This window comes from Amblyraja radiata, chromosome 23 (assembly GCF_010909765.2).
Source record: "Amblyraja radiata isolate CabotCenter1 chromosome 23, sAmbRad1.1.pri, whole genome shotgun sequence".
Lineage (NCBI taxonomy): Eukaryota > Metazoa > Chordata > Chondrichthyes > Rajiformes > Rajidae > Amblyraja > Amblyraja radiata.
In genome coordinates this window covers 20134807-20162663 of record NC_045978.1, presented here as the reverse complement: position 1 = coordinate 20162663, position 27857 = coordinate 20134807, and the positions used below count along the sequence as shown (strand labels likewise).

At 46.0% G+C, this 27857-nt stretch overlaps 1 protein-coding gene across 1 annotated transcript; it reads right to left on the bottom strand.

Moving 5' to 3' along the window:
- LOC116986067 (potassium channel subfamily K member 9-like) lies at positions 1–27402 on the bottom strand. Its single transcript, XM_033041248.1, has 2 exons — positions 26994–27402; positions 1–908 (listed from the first exon to the last, which is right to left on the bottom strand). The coding sequence occupies exons 1-2, from the start codon at positions 27274–27276 to the stop codon at positions 1–3; spliced, it is 1191 nt and encodes a 396-aa protein (XP_032897139.1). The 5' UTR covers positions 27277–27402.
- Positions 27403–27857: the final 455 nt, after the last annotated feature.

Sequence of the window (27857 nt, the reverse complement as noted above, 5' to 3'; positions counted from 1 at the left end):
TCACACTGACTTCCGTCGGGTTCGAGGGTGCTGGCCAAAGCCCCGACTCCCCAGGGAGCTGCAGCTGCCCAGGGAGGTGAAGACAACCCTCTCCCCCGTGCTCAGCGACATCTCGTCCACCTTGAAGGAAATGGAGTTGAAGTAGATGGGGTTGGCATGGGCCCTGAAGGAATCACGGTGGGATCTGGTGGGACTATCGGGGTGTTGGGACCGGTAGCACATACAGGAGCAAAGGGACTCAACGTCCGAGATGGGCTGCGGTGGGCTCTCTCGTCTGATCTCCACCTCCCCCTTCACCAGAGGGACCAAGTTGCTCCTGCGTCTGTCCGCCTCTCCTGACAGGAGAGTGGAGTTCCGGCCCGGACTGTCCACAGCCACCGACATGGCCAGGTGGTCCTTGTTCCCGGCCCGCTCCTCTGCGTCCCTCTTCTCATCCTCCGAGTTCATGGTGAGGAACCTCAGGACCACCAGGTTGAGGAAGGCTCCGATCACCGTCAGCCCGACCAGGATGTACATGAAGCTGAACGCCACGTAGGGAGGCCTCTTCTGTAAGGCCTCGTTGTTCTGCAGGGCCACAAAATCCCCAAAGCCGATGGTGGTGAGGGTAATGAAGCAGTAATAATATGCGTGGAAGAAGGTCCAATCCTCAAAGTGTGCAAAGGCGGCGGCTCCAATACACAGGGTGCCCAGGCATGAGAAGAAGCCCACAGTCACCATGTTCTCCATAGATACCTCCGTGTTCTTCATTCCCAGGCATCTCTTTATCCTCTTCAGCAGGTATCGAACAAAGGTGTTCATTCGCTCACCCAGACTCTGGAACATCACCAGGGTGAGTGGAATCCCGAGCACCGCGTAGAACATGCAGAAGGCTTTGCCGGCGTTGGTACCTGGGGCAGCATGACCATAGCCTACAGTCGAGAAGAGACAAGAGGCCAACAGTTAGAACAAGGAGGAGGATGAGGGGTCACCTTATAGAGGTGTACAAGAACATCAGAGGAATAGATCGGACAAATGCACTTACCCAGAGTAGGGGAATCGAGAACCAGAGGACATAGGTTTACGGTGAGGGGGTGAAAGATCTAATAAGAGCCTGATGGGTAACCTTTTACACAGAGGGTGGTGGAATATGTAATGAGCTGTAGGAGGACGTAATTGAGGCAGGTACTATCACAATGTTTAAGAGACAGTTAGACGGGTGCACGTATAGGGTAGGTTTAGAGTGATATGGGCTAAGCGCTGATAGGTGGGACTAGTGTAGACGGGACATATTGGTCGGCAGGCAAGTTGGGCCGAAGGGCCTGTTTTCATGTTTATGACTATGACTCGCTAATAACGATAAGTTCGCTCGATCCACTGAGGCCTGCTGGATCTCCTGGCTGCTTACCATTTTAACTCCTCTTCCCATTCCCACACTGACATTTGTGTCCGGGAACTCCTCCATTGCCAGAGCGAGTCCCCTCGCAAACTGGACGAGCTTACAACCCTAGGGTATGAACACTGAATTCTCCAATTTCAGGTTACTAACCTCCCCATCCTTTTTTCTTCTCCCCCCCCCCCCCCCTCCCCCTCTCTTCCCTGTGCCCCACGTGGATGTACACACAATTCTCCCCTTTCCTCTCCACCTGCCAACGTCCACCTATGTTCCTTCCTCTGGCTGTACTCTGACTCTTCTAACCTTATCTCACACTCCTCATCTCTGGCCTTCGTCCAACCATCTGCTTATCAGAACCACCCCTCATTTGTAGAAGACCGTGCCGTGTGATTCTATGAAAACTGTGTGCAAATGGTATGGATAGATAAGTGGAGGAGTTGGCATGGACATGGTGGGCCGAAGGGCCTGTTTCTGTGCTGTATGACTATTATTCAATGACAAATGTGGGTAAGTGGAATTAGTATAGATAAGTAAAGCAGTGAGCATGGTATTGATGGGCCGAATGGCCTGTTTCCATGCTGTATCATGTTTCGATGACAAATGTGGGTAAAGGGATTAGTATAGATAAGTAAAGCAGTCGGCATGGACATGATGGGCCGAATGGCCTGTTTCCATGCTGTACGGCTCAATTACTATTTCTCAAGAGTAGAATTACGATCCTTCTAATCATATCTGCTGCATCAGCCTCTCTAGAGGATGGTGTGTCAGAGTGTAAATGACATCACTCGACACTGTTGCCAGTCAGCGCTTTCATTACCTGCGAACAGTTGTATTTCCTCATAACAGATGTAATAGTGTTCCCAGGATGGCTTTTGTAAATGAATCTCCAGGGCGCAGTTGAGACACGCACAGATCAGAAGTTGTAAACATGTGGAAATATTACTTGGGGAAAGACAAAGACATCCACCAAGGCTGTGTCACCCAGGACACAAACACACAGGGAGACACCCCAAACTCCGGAATTTGTGTTGCCAACTCTTAGTGACAGAACTTGGCAAGGAGTTCACAAATGGTCTCGTGACAAATGGGTTGAGGAAGTCAGCCGATGACCCTGACTGGTGGTTCTAGAGGGGTAAACACTGTGACGTGGCCAGATACTACCCAGTAAGTCAACACACGTTAAGTCGAGGTTATTGGCATATGTGCGAGTACAGTGAGGCACAAGTACGGTGAGAATCTTGTTGCAGCAGCAGAGAGTCTGAAATCTGAAGAAGTCCAGGAGTATGAAGGAGAGCCCTGACCTGAAACATGACCTCTATGAATGTTCTCTAGAGATGCTGCCTGCCCTGCTAAGTTATTCCAGCATTTTGTGTCTTTTTGTGTAAACAAGCATTTGCAGCACCTTGGTTCTGTCTCATCTAAGCTAAGCAACCCATTTGACTGGATTTGGGCCATATCCCTCTAAACCTTGCTTCTCCACGTAAGGAACAAAGGAGGACCCGGCATGGGGGGGGGGGCCGCCGTGCGGGAGGGGTGAAGAACCTGGCGTGGGATACTTTGTAACTTTGTAAGCGCTCTTTAGGGGCGACTATTTGCATACCTTGGGTGTGCAAGCAACCAATTTCACTGTGACCTGTCACATGTGACAATAAAATATTCATTCAGTCACTCATTCATTCATGTATCTGTCCAAATGTCTTTTAAATGTTGTTATAGTAACTACCTTGACTATCTCTTCTGGCAGTTTATTCCACATATTCAGCGCCTTCTGTGCTGAAAAGTTACCCCTCAGGATCCTATTGAATCTTAGGTACACAAAAAAGCTGGAGAAACTCAGCGGATGCAGCAGCATCTATGGAGCGAAGGAAATAGGCAACATTTCGGCCCGAAACGTTGCCTATTTCCTTCGCTCCATAGATGCTGCTGCACCCACTGAGTTTCTCCAGCTTTTTTGTGTACCTTCGATTTTCCAGCATCTGCAGTTCCTTCTTAAATACATCCTATTGAATCTTGCCCCTCTCGCCCTAAACCTATGTCCTCTGGTTCTTGATGCCCGCAAAGTGGGCAAAAGGTATTCACCATATATATCCCCCTCATGGTTTTAGACACCTCTATAAGATCATCACTCGACCTCCTCGAAGGAACATGCCTTTCGGTCCACAATGTCTGTGCCAAACATGATGCCAACACATATCTGCCTGCACGTGATCCATATCCCTCCGTTCCCTGCATATCTATGTGCCCATGTAAAGCCTCTTAAATTCCATTTTTGTATCTGCCTCCACCACCATCCCCTGGCAGCACATTCAAGGCACCCACCATCCGTGAGAAAAATAACTTGCCCCCGCACATCTCCTTTCAACTTTGCCTTTCTCACCTTAAAACTCTAAGGGATTTTTTGTTTTTCATCCACTGCCTTAGACAACCAGAGATGTTTGGGAGGGTTGCCATGGCAGCTGTTTTGGGATTTTGTCGGATCAAAGTCTATTTGAAGTGGAGGTTAATGTATTATTTTTAACACACTGAAGTAGTAATTGAACTGGTGATTGTAACAAAAATATCACAGCAAGCATAAAATAACACTGGCGAGATCTGTTGTGTGCATTCACATATTTGCTTTAACAGTTCTTCCAAGCCAGAACTTCTGTTTAATAGTCGTGAAAAAAAACCCAGACAGCACTGGTCGAGTTATGCAACTGTGAAGATAGACTGAAGATGAAGATTCTTATCATTCTTCTGTCATCTCTAGTTTCCCTCTCCCTTGAATCTCAGTCTGAAGAAGGGTCTCAATCCGAAACGTCACCTAATTATTTTTTCCACAGTTGCTGCCTGACCCGCTGAGTTACTCCAGCATTTTACGCCTATCTTCGGTGTAAACCAACATCTGTAGTTCCTTCCTACACACACACGTCATACACTTGTGGTTGTCCACTAAGCAGAGAATGCTCCAAGAACAAACTCTAACCAGGACTACAAACAATGACCTCACAGCAGTTTAAAAACATGCAATTAGGTTGAGTAAGTCAAGGGAAGCTGGGGAAGTCAGAAGTTGGTGTCAATTAGCAGATAGCACAGACTTAAGAAGAATGATAAGAAGACAAGAGGAGATATGAAGAATAGTTTACTATGCAACAAAAGGCTGGATTCAGAATGGTGTGGAGTGAATAGACAGATGACGTTTCAGATCAGGACCCTTCATCAGGCTCTTCAATCCCACCCGAAACGTCATCAATCAATTCCCCCCACAGTTCCTCCAGCACTATGTTTTGGCCCGGATTCCAGCATCTGCCTTCTCTTGTCACCAGGATTTGGAATATGTTAAAAGACACAGAGTGCTGGAGTAACTCAGTGGGTGAGGCTGCATCTCTAGAGAATGTGGATAAACTGTTTCTGACCTTTCTGAAGAAGGTCTCTAAGCTGAAGACTCTAAGCCTGTACAATTTGCCCGTGTTTAGCCCATATACCTTAGCTATCCATGTACCTGTCCTTTGTCATTGTATTTAACTCAACTACCTTGCTATCTATTGTGTTCAAAAGGGAACTGCAGATGCTGGAATATCGAAGGTACACAAAATTGCTGGAGGAACTCAGCGGGTGCAGCAGCATCTATGGAGCGAAGGAAATAGGCGACGTTTCGGGCCGAAACCCTTCTTCAGACTCCATACCTTGCTATCTAACTCTGACTATGGCTAATTGTTATAAAAAGAAACTGCAGATTGTTTTATAATAAAGATAGACAAAAAATGCTGGAGTAACTCAGCAGGTCAGGCAGCATCTCTGGATAACATGGATAGGTGCTTCAGGTCAGGACCCTTCTTCAGAGTGAAGCATGGTCCTGACCTAAAATGTCACCTATCAATGATCTCCAGAGATGTTTTCCTGGTTACTCCAAAATGTTGTGTCTATCTCTGACTGTAACTTATTGTTAACACCTATATCAGGTCAGCATTCAACTTCTTCCACTCCAAGGCAAACAAACTCACGTGAATCATATGAGTTGACAAGATATACCGTGGCAAGCTACAGACCCAGAACTGGTGAATGACATTAGTATTGGATGGGTACGTGATGGCAGCATCGGCATAATGGGCTGAAAGGCCTATTTCTGTGCTGCCTGATTCTCCAACTTTACAGCACCCTCTCAGAACCACACTGGGGAGGCGCAGTGGCATAGCGGTAGAGTTGCTGCCTTACAGAGACAGAAACCATAGTTCGACCCTGACTACAGGTTCTGTCTGTACGGAGTTTGAACGCTCTCACTGTGACCTGCTTGTGTTTTTCTCCGAGAGCTCTGAATTCCTCCCGCACTCCAAAGACGTACAGGTTTGTAAGCTAATTGGCTTTGATAAAATTGTAAATTGTCCCCAGGACAGTGTAGGATAGCGTTAGTGTGCGGGGATCGCTGGTCGGCGTGGACTCGGGGGGGCTGAAGGGTGCTGTAACTCTAAACAGAAGAATCAGCCTGGATCATGCCCTAACTATCTGGAGCAGTGACCAGCGGACTTGGAGACGGGAGGTTGACACCAAGTGATGCCTGGGTGCTGGGTTGCATCCTAAAGGTGTCTCTTCTCTGAATTACCAGCGACATGAAGCCTCCGTGACTCAAAGCAGGAGCGAAAAGTATGACAACTGTTGGCACCAACAACCTCACACCTTCTACTTTGACAATGCATAAGAATTGCAAGAAAAGTAAAGCCTCCAGACCCAGTAACATTATCATGAAAAAGGACACAAAGTGCTGGAGTAACTAAGCAGGTCAGGCAGCATCTCTGGATAACATGAATAGGTGACATTTTGGGTCGGGGCACTTCATCAGACTGAACATCATTGTAAACCTCCCTTTACACCCTTTCCAATTAAATAACATTCTTACTATCGCAGGACAACTTTACCCCGTCTTCTAAATATGACTGCCTCATTGCCTTGTACATATGTAACATGATGTCTCAACTCCTGTGGTCAATACCCTGACGATGAAGGCAAGCGTGCCAAACACCTTCTTCATCACTCCGTCCACGTGTCACCACATTTATGGAACTATGTACAGAACACCCCGCGGTCCCCCTGTTCTATAGCACATGCAAAGTGCCCTGTAACATACTGTGCAAGCCCTGCCCCGGCTTGTTCTATCAAAATGCAACACCTTACATTTATCTGATTTAAACTCCGTTTGCCATTCCTCAGCCCATTGGCGCAGTGATCAAGATTCTGTTGTAATTTGAGGTAACCATCTTCATTGTCCACTATTCTAGGGGCAGCACAGTGGCGCAGTGGTAGAGTTGCTGCCTTACAGCGCCAGGGAGGCTTTGCAGGACCAAGACACCCGGGTGCGATCCTGACCATGGGCGCTGCCTATATGGAGTTTGCATGTTCTCCCTGTGGGTTTTCTTTGGATGCTCCGGTTTCCTCCCACATTCAAAAGACATGCAGGTTTGTAGGTTAATTGACCTCTGTAAATTGTCCTTAGTTTGTAGGCTAGAACTTAATGAATGAATGAATGAATGAAAACTTTATTGTCATTCAGATATACACCTAGACACAGTGCACCTTGAATGAAATTTCGTTGCATTTGACTCTCCAATCAGGTAAATAGTAAAAGTAAAAGTGCTAGGTGCGTCCATAAAAATGCCTCATGTGCATGGTTCTGTAAAATAAATATATATAAAAAGTTTTTTTTTTTTAAAAAAGTGTCGATATTTTAAAAGTTCTAGCCTCGGTTTTTTTGATTGTTCAGTAATCTTATGGCCTGGGGGATGAAGCTGTTGCAGAACCTGGTTGTCCCGCTCTTCATGCTGCGGTACCTCCTCCCAGAGTTAAGCAGTATAAACAGTCCGAATTGTGGGTGTGTGGGGGCACTGGTAATGCCCTTAGCTCTAATCAGACAGCGCTTGTACCCCATGTCCATGATTGAAGGAAGAGAAGTCCCAATGATTTTTTCCGCTGTCCTCACCACTCTCTGAAGGCACTTCCAGTCCGCAGCTGTACAGCTGCCACACCACGTAGAGATGCAGCTGGTCATGACCGACTCAATTGTGCTTCTGTAGAAGGTGGCGAGGATCGGAGGGTGGAGGTGTAAACTTCTCAACCTGCGGAGGAAGTACAACCGCTGCTGTGCCCGTTTTGCCAGAGATGTAATGTTTGTGGACCAGTTTAAGGTGTCCGTTATATGCGTCTGTTAAGGTGCTGTTTACATGCTGTATCTCTAAACTAAACTAGCAGAAATGTAGAAATGCACTCTGCTATATGTGCTGAGTATTTGAAGAAATTGTGGTCAGATTTCTTGTATTCAAAGTATTTTCCATGGACATATCTTTCCCATGCGCCTGATATACGTAAGTATATTCTTCATATCTGCCACTGGGTCTTACTTCTGAAGGCAGGAAACACAAACTGTTCACTCTTTCCAGATTCTTTAATCGCCAGGTCTGATGTAATTAATCCCATGGTTTGATGTAAATAAAGCTATCCTTAAATAGACTTAATCCCAGAGTCATGTAATGAATCCATGGATTGATGCAAATAACCCCACAGTCTGAGATAATCAATTCCACATTTTTATGTTGATAATCCCCTGAATTATTCTTGTCATCAGGTTTAACTAAACATGCATTAAATTAGTACCATGGTCTCATGTATTTGACTGGAGTGGACGGTCCTGATTGAAGTTTGTTGAGCTGAAACATTAACCCAGTCTCTCTCACTCTGCACAGATGCTGCCTGACCTAATCACAGCTTCCACAATTTCCGTTTGCATTTCAGATTTGCAGCATCTTCAGTATTTTGTTCTTGGTCCTGCAAAGCCTCCCTGCTCTGAAGTCTGAAGTCTGCAATCAGTCAATCCAAAATGTCGCTTGTTCATTCCCTCCTCAGATGCTGCCTGACCCACTGAGTTTCAATAGCACTTCCAGCATCTGCAGTTCCTTGAGTCTCCCTGCTCTTGTATTCTCTAATAAAGGAAATGACTGCCTGTTTTTATGTCGTGGCAGAGTGGTGCAGTGGTAGAGTTGCTGCCTTACAGTGCCAGAGACCCGTGTGTCAATCCTGACTACGGATGCCGTCTGTACGGAGTTTGCACTTTCTCCCTGTGACTACATGGATTTCTCCTGGTGCTCCGGTTTCCTCCCACATCCCACATCTCCGTAAATTGCCCCTAGTGTGCAGGATTGAACTAGTGTATCGCTGGTCAGTGCAGACTTGGCAGGCCAAAGGGGCTGTTTCCATGCTATATCTCGAAAGTCTCAAGTTTATGCCTCCTTTCATTTCATACATATATCCTGGGATGCAAGCGGAAGCCTCCACGTGGCGCATCCCGAGCAATGCTGATGACATTAACTGTACCACAGTGACTGACTGAAGTAGCCAATTCTGCAACCACCGACCGCCAACCGTCACTGACCGACCGGAAAGACGTGATATAGAAGATGGCCGGACACGAGGAAGAAGGATACATATATCCTGACCTCTGAAGGCTAGCATGCTGGGTGACATTTTACCACCCTATCCACAGTGCAGAAGGATGAGGGGCAATCTTACAGAGATGTACAAAATCATGAGAGGAATTGATCGGGTAAATGCACAGTTTCTAGCCCAGAGTAAGAGAATCAAGAACCAGAGGACAAATGTTTAAGGCGAGGGGGAAAGATTTAAGAAGAACCCGAGGGATACTTTTTTTACACAAAGAGAGATGTGAGTATGGAATGAGCTGCGGAGGAGGTAGTTGAGGCAGGTACTATCACAACGTTTAAGAAACAGTTGCACTGGTACATGGATTGGACAGGTTTTTAGGAGACACAGGCAGGTGGGACTAGTGTAGATGGGGCATGTTGGTTGGTGTGAGCAAGTGGGAAACTCATAAAAGTTTCCACGCTGTACGACTCCTTGACTCGATGTTGCCATTTTCTGAATTGATAGACTTCAACCCAAGACCCCTCTGTTCATCAACATTCCTTGATGACCTAGCATTTACTGTAAATTTGCTCCATTTTCGTCCCAATAGCAACACCTCGGATTTGTTGGGATTAAATTCTAAAGTTGCATCTAAATTTCCATCTGATCTATATCCTGCTGTACCCTTAGATAACTGTTCTTGCTCTAAACAAAATCACCAATTTTATGTCTGGCAGCCTTATTACTCATTCCTCCCACGCTCTCCTACAAGTTGTTGATATATACCACAAATAACAAGGGACCCTGCACTGCACTTTGCACTGCAACACTGGTCACAGACTCCCCAGTATGGCCCTCTGTCTCCTATGTAGTTGGAGTTAGAATTTGGCACCACATTCACAAATGTATCAAGAGTATAATAAGGGGCAGAGAACGCATCCTATGGGATGCAACTCAACACCAAGCCAATTTTGGATCAGATTTTCTAGCTCATGTTGGATCTCATTTGGAACAGGCCACCACGTGAAACCTTGTCAAGTTCCTTATTAAAATCCAAAGGTCAAAGGTCAAAAACTTTATTTGCCATTTGTGCTTACACACATAGGAACTCTTGTGCGGTTGTTCAGAGAGTCGTCAAGTCAAATTAAAAAGACACACAGAAAGACACATAATCTATAAAAACATATACTTCTCTAGAAATAAAAAAGAAAGTGCCTAAAACCCTATATAAAGGGGAAAGTGAGAGCATTGTAAATTGCACAAACCCTATATAAAAGTGTCGATTGCATTGTAAATTGCACAGGCCCAGGAGACAATATAATATGATATAATATGATATGCTATGAGGTAGGTCAGGACATCAGTTCATTTTGTTTTGGCCAAGAGTCTCACTGTGGCAGGGAAGAAGCTCTTAAAAAAGCGTGTTCTGTTTGTGGCGATGCTGTCCGCTCGTCTGTGCCTGAGGTTGTATGTGCAGTTTTTGTGTTTGAGCAGGGAGTGAGCTGGATGTAGTGTGTGTCTGATGATTCTCTCTGCTCTTTTTTGACAGCGCTGTGTGTAGATTGTGTCCATGGAGGGGAGTTCCGTTCTGATAATCCTCTCTGCAGTCTTTATGACTCTTTGCAGAGCCTTCCTCTCTGTCTGTGTGGTGTTTCCATACCACACCGTGATGCCTGTGGTGAGGATGCTCTCTATCAGTCCTTTGTAGACCTGGGTGAGAGGGCGACAGTGCAGACCAGCTTTTCTGAGCAGCCTGATGAAGTACAGTCTCTGCTGGGCTTTTTTCACTGTGGCAGCAGTGTTCAAAGTCCAGTTCAGATCTGATGTTACTTGTAATCCCAGGTATCTGTAACTGTCAGCCCTCTCCACCACAGTCCCCTTGATGATGAGGGGCTGCAGGGGGGGTGGATTTTTTCTGAAGTCCATTATTATTTCTCTTGTCTTGTCTGTGTTGAGGCTTAGGTCGTTCACCTCACCATAGGCAAGAATGTCGTTCACCAGACTCCTGTAGCCCGACTCGTCCCCCCCCTTAATGAGGCCCAGGATGGTGGTATCATCCGCATACTTAATAATTATGGTATTTTCCTGGGTGGAAACACAGTCGTGTGTGTACAGGGTGAAAAGTTTGGGACTGAGACAGCAGCCTTGTGGTGATCCGGTGCTGACAGTGAGCTCTGCAGACACCCTCCTTCCCATCCTCTCCACCTGTGGTCTTTCAGTCAGGAAATCCAAGATCCAGTTGCAGGTGGGAGTCGGGACGCCGAGGTCTGTCAGCTTCTCAGTCAGCCTGCCCGGGCGAATGGTGTTAAAAGCCGAGCTGTAATCCAGGAACAGCGTTCTGACGTATGTTCCTCTGCTGTCCAGGTGTTGCAGGATGTGGTGTAGAGCAATGGCCACTGCGTCGTCCACTGAGCGGTTGGGGCGGTAGGCGAACTGGAGGGGGTCGATCGTGCCCGGGACCATGTGATTGATGTGTGTGAGAACCAGTTTCTCTAGACACTTCATGGCAACTGGCGTGAGTGCCACTGGCCTGAAGTCATTCAGGGTGGATGGGTTAGGTTTTTTTGGAACTGGTACAATGGTGGAAAATTTAAAAATACGGGGGACCACTGCTTGGTTTAAAGACAGATTGAAGATGTCTACATACACTCCAGTGAGTTGTTCTGCACAGGCCTTCAGAACTTTAGGAGGGACGCCATCTGGTCCCACAGCCTTGTGGGGGTTCACCTGCCTCAGAGCTTTCAGGACCTGTGTGGGTGTCACCTGAAAGACAGTGTCCGTGGGGTTGCAGGGGGCTTTTGAGGGGGTGTCTGTGTTCAGTCTGTCAAACCTGGTGTAGAAGGTATTAAGGCTGTCTGGGAGGGTGACATCCTGGGGGTCTGTGGTTGGTACTGTTTTCTTGTAGTTTGTGACTGCTTGGATTCCCTGCCACATACTGCATGTGTTGTTACTTAGGTAAAAGCTTTCAAGTTTTTGGGAATAACCCCTCTTTGCAGCTCTGATGGACTTCTGTAGCTCGTACCGGGCTTTCTTGTACTCCCTTTGATCTCCTGACTTAAAAGCTTCCTGCCTTTTCCTGATCTTCTGTTTTATGTTTCCATTGAACCAAGGTTTCTGGTTTGGAAACACACGCACAGTTCTGGGAGGGGCACATATAGATGTGCACCAGCTGATGTAGTCACTCACAGCCTCTGTGTATTCATGAATGTCATCTGTGGCCACCTTAAAGATGTTCCAGTCTGTAGCCTCTAAACATCCCTGCAGGCTAGCCTGTGCACTGTCCGTCCAGGTGTTAACAGTTCTGACTGTGACTGGCTGTGCCTTAAGCCTCTTGGTGTAGGTGGGCTTGAGCCGAATTGCCAAATCCATATGGATGATGTCCATGGCCCTCCCTTCATCAATCTTCACAAGTTCACGTTATAGTAGAATTAGACCATTCAGCCCATCGAGTCTACTCTGCCATTCAATCATGGCTGATCTCTGCCTCCTAATCCCATTTTCCTGCCTTCTCCCCGTAACCCTTGACACCCGTTCCAATCAATCTTCTTGGGTACCTCCTCAAAACCATTCAATCAAATTAGCGAGGCAAGATTTAATATGCCAAGCCATATCCCAGATCAGTATGTGGGTTTCCAAATGTACACAAATCCTACCCTTTCTTGTTCAATAGTTTCCCTAACTTGATGTAAAGCTCACTGGCCTGAATGCTACTTTACTTATTCCTGCTGCCTTTCTGAAATAGCGGAGCAAAATGAGCTAACATTATTCAAACACGATTCCCAGCTCATGTCTATGTTGACTCTCCTCGGGGCTGTGGTTAGTTTTGATAAATCTTAATATCACATCCTTCATTCATTTCCATGCTATGAATTTTAAGATAACAAATTGGTACTTTTCTGTTTCATCCTGATATCTTTTCATGAAGAGCACAAATCAGACAACATTTCTACGATTCTGTGATATGAACTTTTCAAAGAAGAGTTATTAATCCCACTCTAAAGGGATTAAAACTACTATCTGAAGTATTAAATACCATTATCTGATATGCTTAATCCTACAAATGTAACGTCATTAATTCCCACTGAGGTATAATTAATTAACCACCAGGGGCGCCACACGATTGGCAGCCCCGCCAACAGTCTGTTTTTTCATCTTTTTTTGTTATTTTTATTGTGTTTAAAAAGTTTGTGTAAATGTTCTCCGGTTTCTCAGGGGAAACTATTTTTTCCAATCTCTTACCTTGCCGGAGATGCGATTGTTTTCCAGATCGTATCTCCGGACGCTCTGCGGCCTAACATCCTGGAGGTGGAGGCCTGCCTGGACTGACTTTGAGCCCCACTGCGGGTCGTGGACTTAACATCGGAGCCGATCCCTTGCCTGGGATCGGTTCTACCATCTCTACCATCGCGAGCTCGCAGTCTCGGGTAGAGACCGTAGATGTCGGGAGCTCCAATGACGCTCCAACGACCAGCCCCGACCCCGGGTCCGATCACTCGGCTCGGGGAGCTGACATCCACCCCCCCGATACGGGAGCTTGATCGCCCCGACACAGAGGGCCCAAACGCCTCCGGCTACGGAACTCATGATCGTCCCGTCAATGGATGGTTTGAGACCCCCGACCGCGGGAGAACAAAGAAGGAAAGAAATTGAAATGTTTTCGCCTTCCATCACAGTGAGGAATGTGGAGGAGTCACTGTGGTGGCTGTTTACGTTAAAATATATTTTGTGTGTTCCGTTGCTTTTTATTTGTATGACTGACTTGGCAAATTAAATTCTTCGTATGTTGCGAAACATACTTGGCTATAATCAGATGCATTTAATACCTCTCTCTGATGTAGTTATTACCAGAGATTGGTATAATTAGTTACACAGTACAGCATAATAATACCACAGTATTAATTCATCCTGGTCAAGCTGGCCATCGGCGAGTCATGACGCCAGGCGGAAGAGGGCTTTGCCCGAGCCAGATGCTTGCCCCTTTACCGGAGTTGTATAGTAGTTATTAGAATATTTGTAACATAGTTGTTTGATGATTTTGTAACATGGTGGTGAGCATGTCACCATGGTTTTTTTTTTGTTTTTATTTTTTGTATCGTGTTGAAATGAAATAATTTTTGATACAAAAAAGACCAACAAAAAAAAAGTATTCATTAATGTCACTGCATGGTGTAATAACACCATGGTCTGGTACATTTAATACCACAGCTTGCTGTTATTAATATTGCAATATAACATAATCATTTTTAGTTTAGTTTAGTTTTGAGATACAGCATGGAAACAGGCCCTTCAGTCCACGCCGACCATCGATCACACTAGTTCGACGTCTTCCCACTTTCTCATCCACGCCTTATGCACTAGAGGCAATATACAGAGGGTAATTAACCTACAAATCTGTCTCGGAAAGAACTGCAGATACTGGTTTAAATCGAAGGTAGACACAAAATGCTGGAGTAACTCAGCGGGACAGGCAGCATTTCTATAGAGAAGGAAAGGGTGACGTTTCGGGTCGAGACCCTTCTTCAGTCTAAAGAAGAGTGTTGACCCGAAACATCACTCATTCCTTCTCACCAGAGATGCAAACCTACAAACCTGCACATCTTTGGGATGTGGGAAAAAAACGGAGCACCCGGAGGATACCCATGCGATCACAGGGAGAACGTTCAAACTCCACACCAACAGCATCAAACCCAGATCTCTGGTGATGTGAGGCACTGCTTCTACCCATTGTGCCACTGTGCAGCCTGGCAAATACCACTCATAATATCACAGTATTAATTAATACCACAGCCTGGTGTAATAACTCCATGGTCTTGTGTAATTAATACCACAACTTGCTGTTATTAATATTGCATTACTACATAATAATACCAGTGGTGTAATTAATACTGTAATATGATTGCATTATCCTGATGTAACTAATCCCACAAAGCTATGTAATTAATCCAGAAGTCTAATATCATTGTTATAATCTGTTATAACGAGGCAACACTGTGGTGAAATTACTCCCTTAATCAGATATAATTAATCCCATAGTTTGATATTATTAATCGCACAATATGATGTAATTAATACTACAATCTGATATGGTTAATACCTCGCTTGATGGAGTTATTCTCAATTTCCCCTTCCTAGTCTGATTTAATCAACCGACTGGAAGAAACAAAGACAGCAGATGCTGGTTAATACACAAAAGGTTTTAAAGTACTGGTGTAACTCAGTGGGTCAGGCAGCTTCTTTGGAGAACATGGATAGGTGACTTTTTGTGTCTTGACCCTGAACTTCACCTATCCATGTTCTCCGGAGATGCTGCCTGACCCATTGAGTTACTCCAGTCCTGTGTTATTTTACTATTCAACCCACTCCTTCCCTGTGAATTGAGATAATTACTCTCACATTTTGATGGAATTGTTACCACACCCTGGGTAATTACTGATCATAAATCTCTGTTAATTAATCAAGAGCCTGGCATAATGACTATGCAATCGGATGTGATAAATCACAAAACCTGATGGTATTAATCCCACAGTTGATGGAACAAAAGCACATCTGGTATCATTAATCCCTGAGCCCAGAGTAATAATTACCCACTGTTTAGCATAATCAATACTTTGAAGTATCTAATCCCATCAATTGGTGCAATTAATCTCCTTGTCTGTTATAATTATCGCAGAGCCTGTTTCGAAGCCTTGCCAATCTGATATGATTGCACCTATAACATTAATTTGCATTCTTTGAAGTATTTTATTTCACCATCTGGTGTAATTAATCCCATAATCTAGAGTAATTGATACTACAATCCAGTAACATTATTCCCACAGATTGACATGATTAACCTCACTGTTTAATTTAATTAACTCATCTCTCCCATCCGATGTTATTACTCCTACAATTTGGAGCATTTAATGCTAGAATCTAATGCAATCTAATCACAGTTTAATGGTATTAATAGTCATAATCATACAGTATGGAAACAGGCCCTTCGACCCAATTTCCCCATGCCCACCAAACTGCCCCCTCTACACTGGACCCATCAGCCTGTGTTTGGCCCATATCCCTCTGAACCTTTCCTATCCGAGTACCCGTCCAAATGTCTTTTAAATGTTGTTATAGTACCTGCCTCAACGACCTCCTTTGCAGTTTATTCCATATACCCACCACGCTGTGTGTGAAAAGTTTGCCCTTCATATTCCTATGAAATCTGTCCCCTCTCACCTTAAACATATGTCCTCTTGTTCTTGATTCCCCTACTCAGAGTATATGCATAGTCTGTTACTCAATCTATTCCACTCATTATATTATACACCTCAATATGATCAACCATCCTCCTGCACTCCAAGGAATAAAGTCCTAGCCTAAACCAACTTCTCGCTGTAGCTCAGGCTCTCAAGTTCTGGCAACATCCTCGTAAATCTTGCTTGCACCCTTTCCAGCTCGCATCATAATTTAATTAAGCATTAATCCCAGAATTTGCTGTGGTAGAACATTACAGTACTGGGAAACGGCCCTTCGATCCACAATGTCTATGCTGAACATGATGCCAAGACCAGCTTCCTGATCCTTGTACCAAATCCATCTACCACCTTCTTTACCGCTGTCTACTTGTGTTGCCACTTTCAAGGAGTCATGGACTTGGACCCAAAATCACTGATTGCCGTAATCAATGCTACAGTTGGACATAATTAATTTCCTTGATTGATGCAATTTATCTCCCAATTTTCTATAATTAAATTATCCCATTCCTTCTGAATCTATCAGTTTGATAGAGATTAGTGTCTTGGTCTGATGTAGTTAATCCCACATTCTGATTTATCCATCAGCAACTGAAAGTCAACAAGCATCAGTTGCTGCAAATGTTCAGGACAAACAGAAAATGCTGGAGAGACTCAGCGGGTCAGGTGTGGAGAGAGAAACCAATGTTGTCAGCAAAAGATTCCTCGAAGGAGGAACTGGGAAGGAGAGACTCACTTAGTTGTCATCTGCGGAAGTAGGGAGGACAAAGCAAATGCCTGCGGTGGGGAAAGGCCAGGGTTGCCTCAAGGATACATTTTGGAGGTCATCTGTTGATTGAGGGGGAAGGTATGGAGAGAATAAAATGAAATCAACTCAGGGACGAAGGCAACAAAGAGTGAAAACACAAAGGGATGAAAAAGCTGTGAAATACAGAGATGTGGAACATACCAGCAGATCAGGCTGCGCTCATTTAAGTTAAGGCTTAGGTTTATTATTATCATGTTCATAAGTCATGAGAGCAGAATTAGGCCATTCGACCCACCGAGTCTACTCCGCCATTCAATCATGGCAGATCCATCTTTCCCTCTCAACGCCATTCTCCTGCCTTCTCCCCATAAACTTTGAGACTGTTACTAATCAAGCACCTGTCAATCTCGGCTTTAAAAATGTATACTGAGGAACAGTGAAAAGTTTTGCATGCTCTCCAAACAGATCAGATAAAAGGGTGATGGCTGTATGGAACGAGCTGCCAGAAGAGGTAGTTGAGGCAGGGACCATAACAATATTTAAAAAACAATTAGACAGGTACATAGATAGGACAGGTTTAGTGGGATATGAGCCAAACGCTGGCAGGTGGAATCAGTGTAGATGGAACATTTTGGTTAGTGTGGGCAAGTTGGGCCGAAGGGCCACTTTCCATGCTGTATGACTCAAAAAATATACAATCAAGTCAGACTCAAGTACAATAGGTAGAATAAAGGGAAAGATACATATTGCAGATAATAGTTCCCAGTAGTGCATCAGTTCCATAGACAAAGTCCAATGTCCTCAATGGGGTTGAGGCAAATTGGACAGTATCCTAGCTGGAGACAGAAGATGTGAACTGATGTCACAGATTATTGCTCTACATCTTAAATGGGCAGTTTTGAGACAGATGGAAGAAAGGAGCCATTGAAGCTGTAGTTTGGTACCCAAAAGAAGTCTGAACCATTTTCCCCAGGATGAAAACAATTTAATACTAGAGTGGATTGTTTAAGTAGTTGTGGTGCCTCGAAGGCACTACGATAGTGGAGGCAGCTACAATAGTGCCATTCAAGAGACTTTTGTTTAGACACATGGATATGTAGGGAATGGAGGGACATGGATTATGTGCAGGTAGGTACAAGTTGGTCTTGGCATCGTGGTCGTCATTGTCATTGTGGGCTGAAGGCCTGTTCCTGTGCTATACTGTTCTATGTTTTACGTTGGTTCTTCCACTTGCCTCCTTCAGTAATCTATCCCCTTCTGAATTTGTAAAACTCCATCCATTTTGAGGAGAGGAAGAGCCGATCCTGGACTGACTCTGGACTCTGGTCCTGACCACGGGGGGGAAATGGAGGAGGACTGGCCAATTTTTGTGCCTTCCACCACAGTGATGAATGCTGTGGTGGATGTTTGTGTTATAGTTTTATTGTGGTTGTGTGTTCTTTACTATTGTATCGCTGCAGACAACCCAAATTTCCACCAGCCTGGCTGTGTGGCAATAAATTATATCTATCTATCTATCTATTTTACCGATGATCTCGGCCTTTAATTGCTCCCATTAACCCGACCAGATAATCTCACACCTTTAGATGCGATTTATTATTTTCAATCTATTGTTTTCTCTTTCTAATTGCTCTTATTATTCTATCTAGTAGGTTGATTCATCACAGTTTATCTTCGCAGAAACCCTGTCTTTACTCAATCGGCAATGTACCCTTGCACCAATGTATCCTTCCTCTATCCCCGCTCCGATTTAAAACTAACTTGTTTTGTTCTGAGGGAATAGGGTCATATAGCATGGAAACAGGCCCTTCAGCCCAACTTGCCCATGCCGACCAACATAACCGCCTCAACTATCTCCTCCGGCAGTTCGTTCCATACACCTACCACCCTTCGTGTAAAAATGTTACCCCTTAAGTTCCTATTAAAACCTTCCCTCCTCACCTTCATCCCATGTCCTCTGGTCCTTAATTCATTTATTCAGGACAAAAGACACCATGTGATTACCCGATCTATTCCTCTCATGATTTTGTACACCTCAAGAGAGATCATCCCTCATCCTCCTGCGCTCCAAGGAATAAAGTCCTAGACTGCTCAACCTCTCCCTATCGCTCAGGCCCTCGAGTCCTCGCAACAACCTCTAATGAATCTGAAAGATTAACTCTGTTTCTCTCTTGACAGATGCTAACTGACCTGCTAAGTGTTTCTGTCATTTTTTGTTTATGTACTTAATCCTATGCTTTGGAATTAAGTCAAGGTACAGTTCGATGCATCAGCCTGACAGGAAAAACCCACCCTCAAATGTAATTAATCCTACAGTCATAGATAATTCATTCTTTATAGCCACAACACTCCGTTTGATCTATATTTACCAGAGGCTGATGTAATGTAACTGGCTCAAAGCACAAAGTGCTGGAGGAACTCAATGGGGCAAGCAGCATCTGTGGAGGGAATGGACAGGTGACAATTTGAGCCGGGGCTCATTATTCAGACTGAACGATACACTGCCTGTTGAATCAGTCTGAGGAAAGGTCCCGACCTGAAAAGTCGTCTGCCCATTCCCTCCACGGATGCTGCCTGACCCGATGAGTTCCTCCACCACTGTGCTTTTTGCTCAAAATTCCGGCGTCCACAGTTTTTTGTGTCTCTAATTTACCTGGAATGTTCACAGAGTTTATCCCCCATCACTGATGCTGCCTGATCCCAGAATTTGTTTCTTTACTTCCGATTTTCAGCATCTGCAGTATTTTATTTATAAGTCAGTGCATTGCCTGGTTGTGTGAATCCTGGTCTGATGTGACTAATTAAAGGTTCAATGGTTCAAAGGTCAGTTTATTATCACGTGTAACAATTAATCCCGCATCCAGATGCAAATAATGACACATTCTGATCTACTCAAATCTCATAAGCTTCTGAAATCGGTCCCACAGGCAGATCTAATTAATCTTCCAGTGTGATGTAAAATCTGGTGTATTAAATAGGAGAATGTGATCTACTTACACCCAACATCTGATATGATGGTTTCTTACCATTTCAGCTATGATCATAATGAATGGCCTACTCCTGCTTATCTGTTTTATGTTATTATGGCATATTTTTACGTAATTAATCCTGGTTTTGGATCTGTACAATCCTTGATCCTGATGGACATCATCTCTCTGCCCAATGACTGTCCTCAAGCAATCTAAAACCATCACTTCACCTACAACCGCACTGCCAAGTTTTGTGTCATCTTTAAACTTTTTTTCATTATGCTTCCACACTTAAAGCTAAAATCAAAAACCTTCCTGACCACTTCTGGTCACCCCATAACAGGAAGAAAGTGCAGGCTTTGGAGAGGATGCAAGTTTACCAGAATCCTGCATGGATTGGAGAGTACGAGCTATAAGGAGAGGTTGGACAAATGTGGATTGTTTTCTCCAGAAAATTTGAAGCCGATGGGAGACCCAAATAGAAATATAAAATTATGTGAGGCATAGACAGGGTAGACAGTCAGAACAGTTTTCAACTGGGTGGAAATGTCAAATACAGTACCCGAGGGCATAGCTTTAAGGTGAGGGGTTCAAAGTTTAAAGGGATGGGCAGGACAATTTTAAAAATTATTATCAGACACATAGGGTGATGGGTGTCTGGAACATGCTGTTGGGGGTGGTGGTGGGAGGGAGATACGATAGTGCCCTTTAAGATACTTTCACGTGGATATGCAGGGAATGGGAGGGGGAGGGTATAGATCATATGCAGGCAGATTAGTTTAACTTGGCATCATACTGGGCACAGATATTGTGTGCTGAAGAGCCAGTACTGTTCTACGTTCTATGGGACAAAGATCTGAGCCCAATGGAACCTTGTTGGCAACAGCCTTTCAGTCACACAAATACCTGACGACCATTTGCTTTCTTCCACAGGGCCAATTTGGATCCAATTTACATATCTACCTTGGATGCCATGAGCCTTTATATTTTGACCAGTCTTCATGTGAGACCTTGTCAAAGGCCTTGTCAAAATCCATGTGGACTGCATGCAGACACTCCTGACTTGACTGGTGGAAAGGGTGAGTTGCTAGAGGTGGCTCATTCTCAAGTTTATGAAGATGTGATAAAAAAGGTTGATGAGGGCAGAGAGGTAGATGCTTTACGTATATATGCATTTCAGTGTTTTGAAGAGCATATATGTAGTTTCAACGTTTGACAAAACTCCGCATGGTGGGCTGCTCTGGAAGGTTACATTGCATGGGATCCAAGGAGAGTTAGCTGACTGGATAGACACTGGCTTGGTGGAAGAAAGTAGAGGGTAATGGTGGAAGGTTGCTTTTCAGACTGGGGGCCTGTGACTAGTGGTGTGCTTCAGGGTTTGCTGCTGGGTCCATTGCTGTTTGTCATCTGTATCAATGATTTGTATGAGAACATACAAGGCATGATTAGTATGTTTGCAGATGTCACTAAAGTGGGTGGCATTGTAAATAGTGAAGGTGGTTGTTAAAAATAGTAGCAGGATCTTGATCAGTTGGGCAGGTTGGCTGAAGAATGGTTAATGGAGTTAAATACAGAGAAGTGCGTGATATTGCATTTTGGGAAATCAACCAAGGCAAGACCAACTGGGAAGTATTGTAGAGAAGAGGGATCAAGGAAGTGTTGTAGACATTGGTGGGTATTGTCAAGACATTTTGAGTATTGTGTTCAATTCTGTTATCGGAAAGATATCGTTCAGCTGGAAAGGGTGCAGAAAAGATTTATGAGGATGTTGCCAGGATTCGAAGGCCTGTGCTCTAGGGAGAGGTTCAGCAGGCTAGGACTTTATTCCTTGTAGCGCAGGAAGATGAGGGGTGATCTTATAGAGGTATTCAAGATTACGAGAGGAATAGATAGGGTAAATAAACAGTCGTTTACCCAGAAAAGGGGAAATCAAGAACCGAAGGACATAGATTTAAGATGAGGGGAGTGGTGGGGGGGGGGGGGGGGGGGGGGGGGGGGGGAAGATTGAAGATTTGAGAACCTGGGGGGCAACTATTTTATACATAAGGTGTTAGGTGTATGGAATAAGCTGCTGGAGGAGTTAGTTGAGGCAGGTACTATCACAATGTTTAAGAAACAATTAGACAGGTAAATGGTTAGCATAAGTTAAGGATATGGATTAAGAAGGATATGGGTCAAACACAGGCAGGTGGGACTAGTGCAGATGGAGAACGTTGGTCAGCATGGGCAACTTGGGCCAAAGGACCTGTGTCCATGTTGTATGACTATGACTCTGAATCTAAGTGCCCCCAGATCTTTCCAAATCTAATGCCCACACTTGTCCTTGAGCAGGCTCCCGAAATCCGTCTCCCTTGTCCAAGTCTCTGAGGCTTGGTGTAACATCCACTGAGATCAGCTGGCTCAGTTCAAGCAAAACCGCACAATGACAACTCTTCAATATTGCACTCAACAAAAATCACAAACTCCGCAGATGCTAGAAAGCTGAAATAAAAACAGAAAATGCTGGAAACACTCAGTGTCAGACAGCATCTGTGCAGAAAGAAACAGAATTGATGATTCAAATCAATGACCTTTCAACCATTATAAAAGACCGTTGAGCTGAATTGTTAATTCTGTTTCTATTGCCTGATCTACTGAGAGTTTCCAACACTAACTATTTTTATTTGACTTTAGACATACGGAGCTTGTACGTTTTCCCTGTGACCTTGTTGGTTTATTCCTGGGCGCTCTGGTTACTCATCCCACACTCCAAAGACGTACAGGTTTTGGGGTAATTGGCTTGGTAACATTGTAAATTGTCCCTAGTGTGTGTAGGACTAGTGTTAGTGTGCGGGGATCGCTGGTTGGTGTGGACTCAGCGGGCTGATGGGTCTAAACTAAACTAAACATACAGTGTGCAAACAAGCTCTTCAGCCCACCAAGTATGTGATGACCAGCGATCACTCCACATACCAGCACTATCCCACACACTAGGGACAATTTACAATTTTACAGAAGCCAATTAACCTACTGTACATGCCTGTAAGCCTTTGGAGTATGGGTGGAAACTGGAGCAACTTAGAATACCTTCTTAGAATAAAGGGGAGGTCATTTAAGACTGAGGTGAGAAAAAAAAATTTCACCCAGAGAGTTGTGAATTTATGGAATTCCCTGCCACAGAGGGCAGTGGAGCCAAGTCACTGGATGGATTTAAGAGAGAGTTAGATAGAGCTCTAGGGGCTAATGGAGTCAAGGGATATGGGGAGAAGGCAGGCACAGGTTATTGATAGGGGAAGATCAGCCATGATCGCAATGAATGGCTGGCTCGAAAGGCCGAATGGCCTCCTCGTGCACCTATTTTCTATGTTTCTATGTAACTGGAGAAAACCCACAGCGAGAATGTACAAACTCCGTACACACAACACCCAAACTGTATTTAACACTGGTCAGACTACATCTTGTACATTGAGTAAAGTTATGGCCTTGTTACACTAGTGACTGCATTAGAGAGGGTGCAGAGGAGACTTTTATAAGACGCTTCCCAGGACTGGGAACCTAACTGAGAGGAAAGGTTGGGTGCTGTGAGGGTTACTTTGGTAGAGGGGAGACTGACAGGAGATTTAATTTTGAAATATATAATTATGAGGGACCCAAGCAAAGTCAATAGGAAGTTGTTCTCATATCAGAGGGATACAAATGTACAGGTGGTGCAGAATTAAATTAACTGGAAAGATCAGAGAGGATAGACAGAGATGCTGCCTGACATGTTGAGATACTCCAGCATTTTGTGCCTATCTTTGGTATAAACCAGCATTTGCAGTTCCTTCTCACACAAGATCAGAGAGGAGATGATGATATTGTTTCCACTCTGAGGCTGGTGAGGCTCAGGATTTTATTGCCTGAAAGGTTGATGAGATCAGAAACTGTCTCCACATTTAAGCACCCTCTGGGAGAGCACATGGAGAGCAGTGAGCTGAGGATTATTGGCCCATTAGAGCATTCTGGTCGTCCCATCACTGGTAGGATGTGGAGGCTTTGGAGAGGGTGCAGGGGAGGTTTACCAGAATGCTGCCTGGATTAGGCAGGGTCGACACAAAATGCTGGAGTAACTCAGCAGGATAGGCAGCATCTCATCTCTGCAGAGAAGGAATGGGCGGCATTTCGGGTTGAGACCCTTCTTCAGACAGCATTGGCTTCAAGGAGAGGTTGGATTATTATCCCTGGAACGTCAGAGGTTGAAAGGAGACCTGATAGAAGTATGTAAAATTATAAGAGACACAGATAGAAAAGACAATCAGTACTTTTTCTCCCAGGGTGGAAATGTCAAAGACTAGAGGGTATAGCCTTAAAGTGAAAGGGGCAATGTTTAACGGAGATGTTAGGGGTAATTTTTTTTAAACGTTTGAACATTTTTTTACGCAGAGGGTGGTGAGTGCTTGGAGCACACTGCTGGGGGTGGTGGTGGGGGCAGATGCTATAGTGGTGTTTAAGAAGCTTTCAGATAGGCACAAGGATAGGCAGCTAATGGAGGGATGTAGATCACGTGCAGGCAGAGGAGAGTAGTTTAACTCGGCATCATGTTTGGCACAGACATTGTGGGCCAAACGGCCTGTTGTTGGTGCTGCACTGATTTATGTTCAGTGCTGGAGGCTGGGACAATGCTGGGGAGGGGTCTGAACTAGCAGACACGAAGGGCCAAATGCAGGATCCTCTGAATTGTCACATTTCTAACATTGTATGACGTGAACAGTTTCCTGCTATGATGCAATTAATCACAATGTTTGATACATTTAATGTCACAGTTTGAAGTAAATAATCCCCAAATCTGTTGTAATTGATTCCACAGCCTGCTATTATTAATCCCTTGCTGAGGTAACTCATCCCACAGTGTAATGTAATCAACTCTCCAATTTGTTAATACTAATCGATCCAGCAGTCCAATGCAATTAATCTCCCATGCAGTTGACCGCTGACTGATTTAATTCATGCTATCTCTCTAATTTACAGGGATGGCCCGTTCTTTCCCAGTTATCCGGCCTCTCCCACTCTCCTGTGGACAGCCCTGGATTATAATGTTCTCTGTGACCCGAGTTACGTTCACTCAGTGGTGAGGCTCACTAAGGTGTCAGTGATATTTATCTGGGCCCCTCAAGATCCTGCATTGGCACTGACCCCCGATCTCGGCACAGTGCCTTGTACTCCACGTCCTGTCTAATTCACTGCTCCGCTCGTATATTAGAAGCTCGGATTCACCAAGTTTGATGAACTGAGCTGCGAATGGAAGATAGACACAATATGCTGGAGTAACTCAGCGGGACAGGCAGCATTTCCGGACAGAAGGAATGGGTGAAGTTTCAGGTCGAGACTCTTCCTTAGATTCCCTTCGTCCCCTAGCGGGCCCCCACCAGCAATTCCCCCAACCCCTGCCTCTCCACTGCCTGCCTCACCTGGGTTCCAGGCTCAGCACCAGGCCCACAGCCCACGCTGCATGTTCCTATACAGTGGGGTCTGACTCTCCTGGCTCCCATTGCTCCCCCCCCTATAAGGAACCTCAGTGGTGGTTCCACTAGGTCTTCCCCTTCCCCCCCTTTCAACCAGATGGCCCCAGCTACTCCCACCCACGCGCAGGTCCTCAAGCCCCTCTCCTCTCTGAACCCCCTCCACCAGACCTCACCTGCCCTCCTCTGACCCCAAACCCCACCCTTGTGGTGTCTTCGCCATCCCTACCTGACCTCCCCCTTTCCCATACAGAGCGGTCTGTCCTCAACAGAGGCCTCATCTTCGTTCCCCTCCGCCCCCTCCTCAACAAGTTCCGGGTTCGCCACGAAGTGAGCTTTTATTCCGTTGCCTCTGCCTCCGTGCCCTTTTCTATGGGAAGGAGTCCTCACCACCCAGCGCCGACCCCTTCTAATGGTTCCCCTCCTCTTGGACTCCCCCGGACGGCCTTCCACCCTCTTTAGACCTTTGTGTTTCTAACTGCCGGTATGACATAAATCGTATCAACTTTTCCACTCCCCTTACCTAATCTAACCTCTCCCCCTCTGAACATACAGTCCTTCGCTCACTCTGCAGCAACCCCGACATTATCATCTCAGAGTGAAGAAGGGTCTCGACCTGAAACGTCACCCATTCCTTCTATTCAGTGATGCTGCCTGTCCTGCTGAGTTACTCCAGCATTTTATGTCTATCTTCAGTGTAAACCAGCATCTGCTGTTCCTTCCTACACTGAACTGTGGACAGTATTGGGTAAACATCCGGGTTGCGTGGGTGGGTGGGTAAATGGAATTTCCCCCTTCTCCCACTTCCCCACCCTCTCATCTCCTCTCCTCTCCTCCTCCCTGCTCTTCAGTCCTCCCCCACCTCACTGCCTGTCCTCCCCCCTCATCTCCACCTGTCTTCACTTTCCCACCTCTTATCCTCCCTTCCACCTTTGCCCCCCACCTCCCCTCTTCCCTCCTCTCCTCTCTCCTTCCCTCCCCCTCATCTTACTTCCTTTCACCCCTCTCCCTTCCATCCATCCACCGAGTGCCGGCAACTTTCAGCGGCAAGGGGTCGCCTGGCACCAGCGGACAGCGAGAGTGCGGCTTTAATGGGTTGCCCCATTATCGGGCAACGTTGGAGATGGGAGGGGGCAGGAGAGGGGTGTATGTGCTGCAACTGCAGACGCCCTAAGAACTCCTGGTCTGGTAGCGGGTCGGACCTCTGTTGACCCAAGCGGAGGGGGAGGGGAAAGGAGAGATAAAGGGGGCATTAGCGCTGGGCAGGGGGTGGGACAGCATTATATCCCAGCCGGCCATCCACTGCATCAGGGATTAATGACATTGGACTGAAGGAATTGTCGAGATATCGGTGACTAATTATTACAATCGATCGCAATTGATCCCAACCACTGCAATCCAAGTGGACTTTCTTCAGGACATTTGTTTGGATAAAACTTTGGCCGCCCCTCACTGCAAGTCACAGTCATGGAGCTGTGCCACACGGAAACAGGCCCTTCGGCCCAATTTATCCATGCCAACCAATTCCATATTGGGCTTGCTCCGTTCGCCTGCATTCGGCCCATAGTCCTCTAAACCCTATCTATATTTCTGTCCAAATGTCGTAAATGTGGGTTTCGAGGCCTGGCACCCCCCCCCCCCCCCCCCCTCACCCCCTCCTCGATCACTCTCACCACCTCTTTCCACTACTCCCCCCTTCATTTCCTCTCCCCCTTCCAGCCCCTCTCCCAATCCTTATTACCCCCCCCCCTCCCAAATTCCCCTCCCCAATCCCTGTCACCCCTTCCAAATCTTTCACCCCCCCTCTCTCACCTATGGTGGTGATGACTGTGATTGCGAAGTAGAAGGAGCCGGCGAACTTCCACTGGTGTCCGGCTCGGTGCGGCTCGCTCTGCAGAACCACCCACTCCAGCTCCCGGTAGTCTTCCTCGCTCATGCCGTACTTGCTCTTCAGCTCCATGCGCTTGGAGTTCAGCCGGCGTTTGCGGGAGGTCTCGGAGTCGGACTCGAGCGCGTCGAAGACGGCGGCGCCGACCAGCAGGTAGGTGAGCATGCAGAGGATCAGGGAGAGAGTCCGCACGTTCTGCCGCTTCATGGCCACCGGAGCCCGGCTCCAGCTCGCCGCATCCCCTCCTCCCCCTACCCCGGGTACTCCGGCCGCGGGGACGCGCGGGGACGCGCTCCTCCCGGCGACGTGCACGCGTCTTATAGTAATGTTCAATTGAGTGCTTAGTTGCACGGCCCAGGAGTCTCAAAGTAGGGATGGGGGCACCCAACACCTCCCTCCTCTACCCAACACCTCCCCCCTCTACCCCTCCCCTCCACCCAGAGGTTGTCTTGAGTTGGATCAGTTTGGACGGAGTTGGATGGCCCGGACTAGCCTCAACTTCCTTTTCCCTTGAATGGATCTCGGTCATGTGGCCGAGTTAGATTGGGAGGATTGGTTGGTTTGGAGTGTCCGCGGTTGTGATGGTTTAGTTTAGGAAAGTGGAGGGTGGGTCTGCTTGGTCTACACTGGGTGGCCTTGGGTTATGCAGGGTTTACGTTTAGTATGGGGTGAGTTGTGAGGTTGAGTTGTGAGTTGTGAGGTTTACCGTTGAGTTGGGTTGGTCTAAGGTAGGTCCGTGTGCGCCGGGATCGTCGTGTAGATTTCGTGCGAGTTGGGTCGGGAGGTTT

Bases quoted from the DNA above. Each gene is read 5' to 3' on its own strand.
- LOC116986067 (XM_033041248.1), bottom strand. From the start codon at position 27,276: ATGAAGCGGCAGAACGTGCGGACTCTCTCCCTGATCCTCTGCATGCTC. The intron at 909-26,993 runs GTGAGAGAGGGG...TCTCGACTGTAG, and splicing joins CACAGTCATCACCACCATAG to GCTATGGTCATGCTGCCCCA.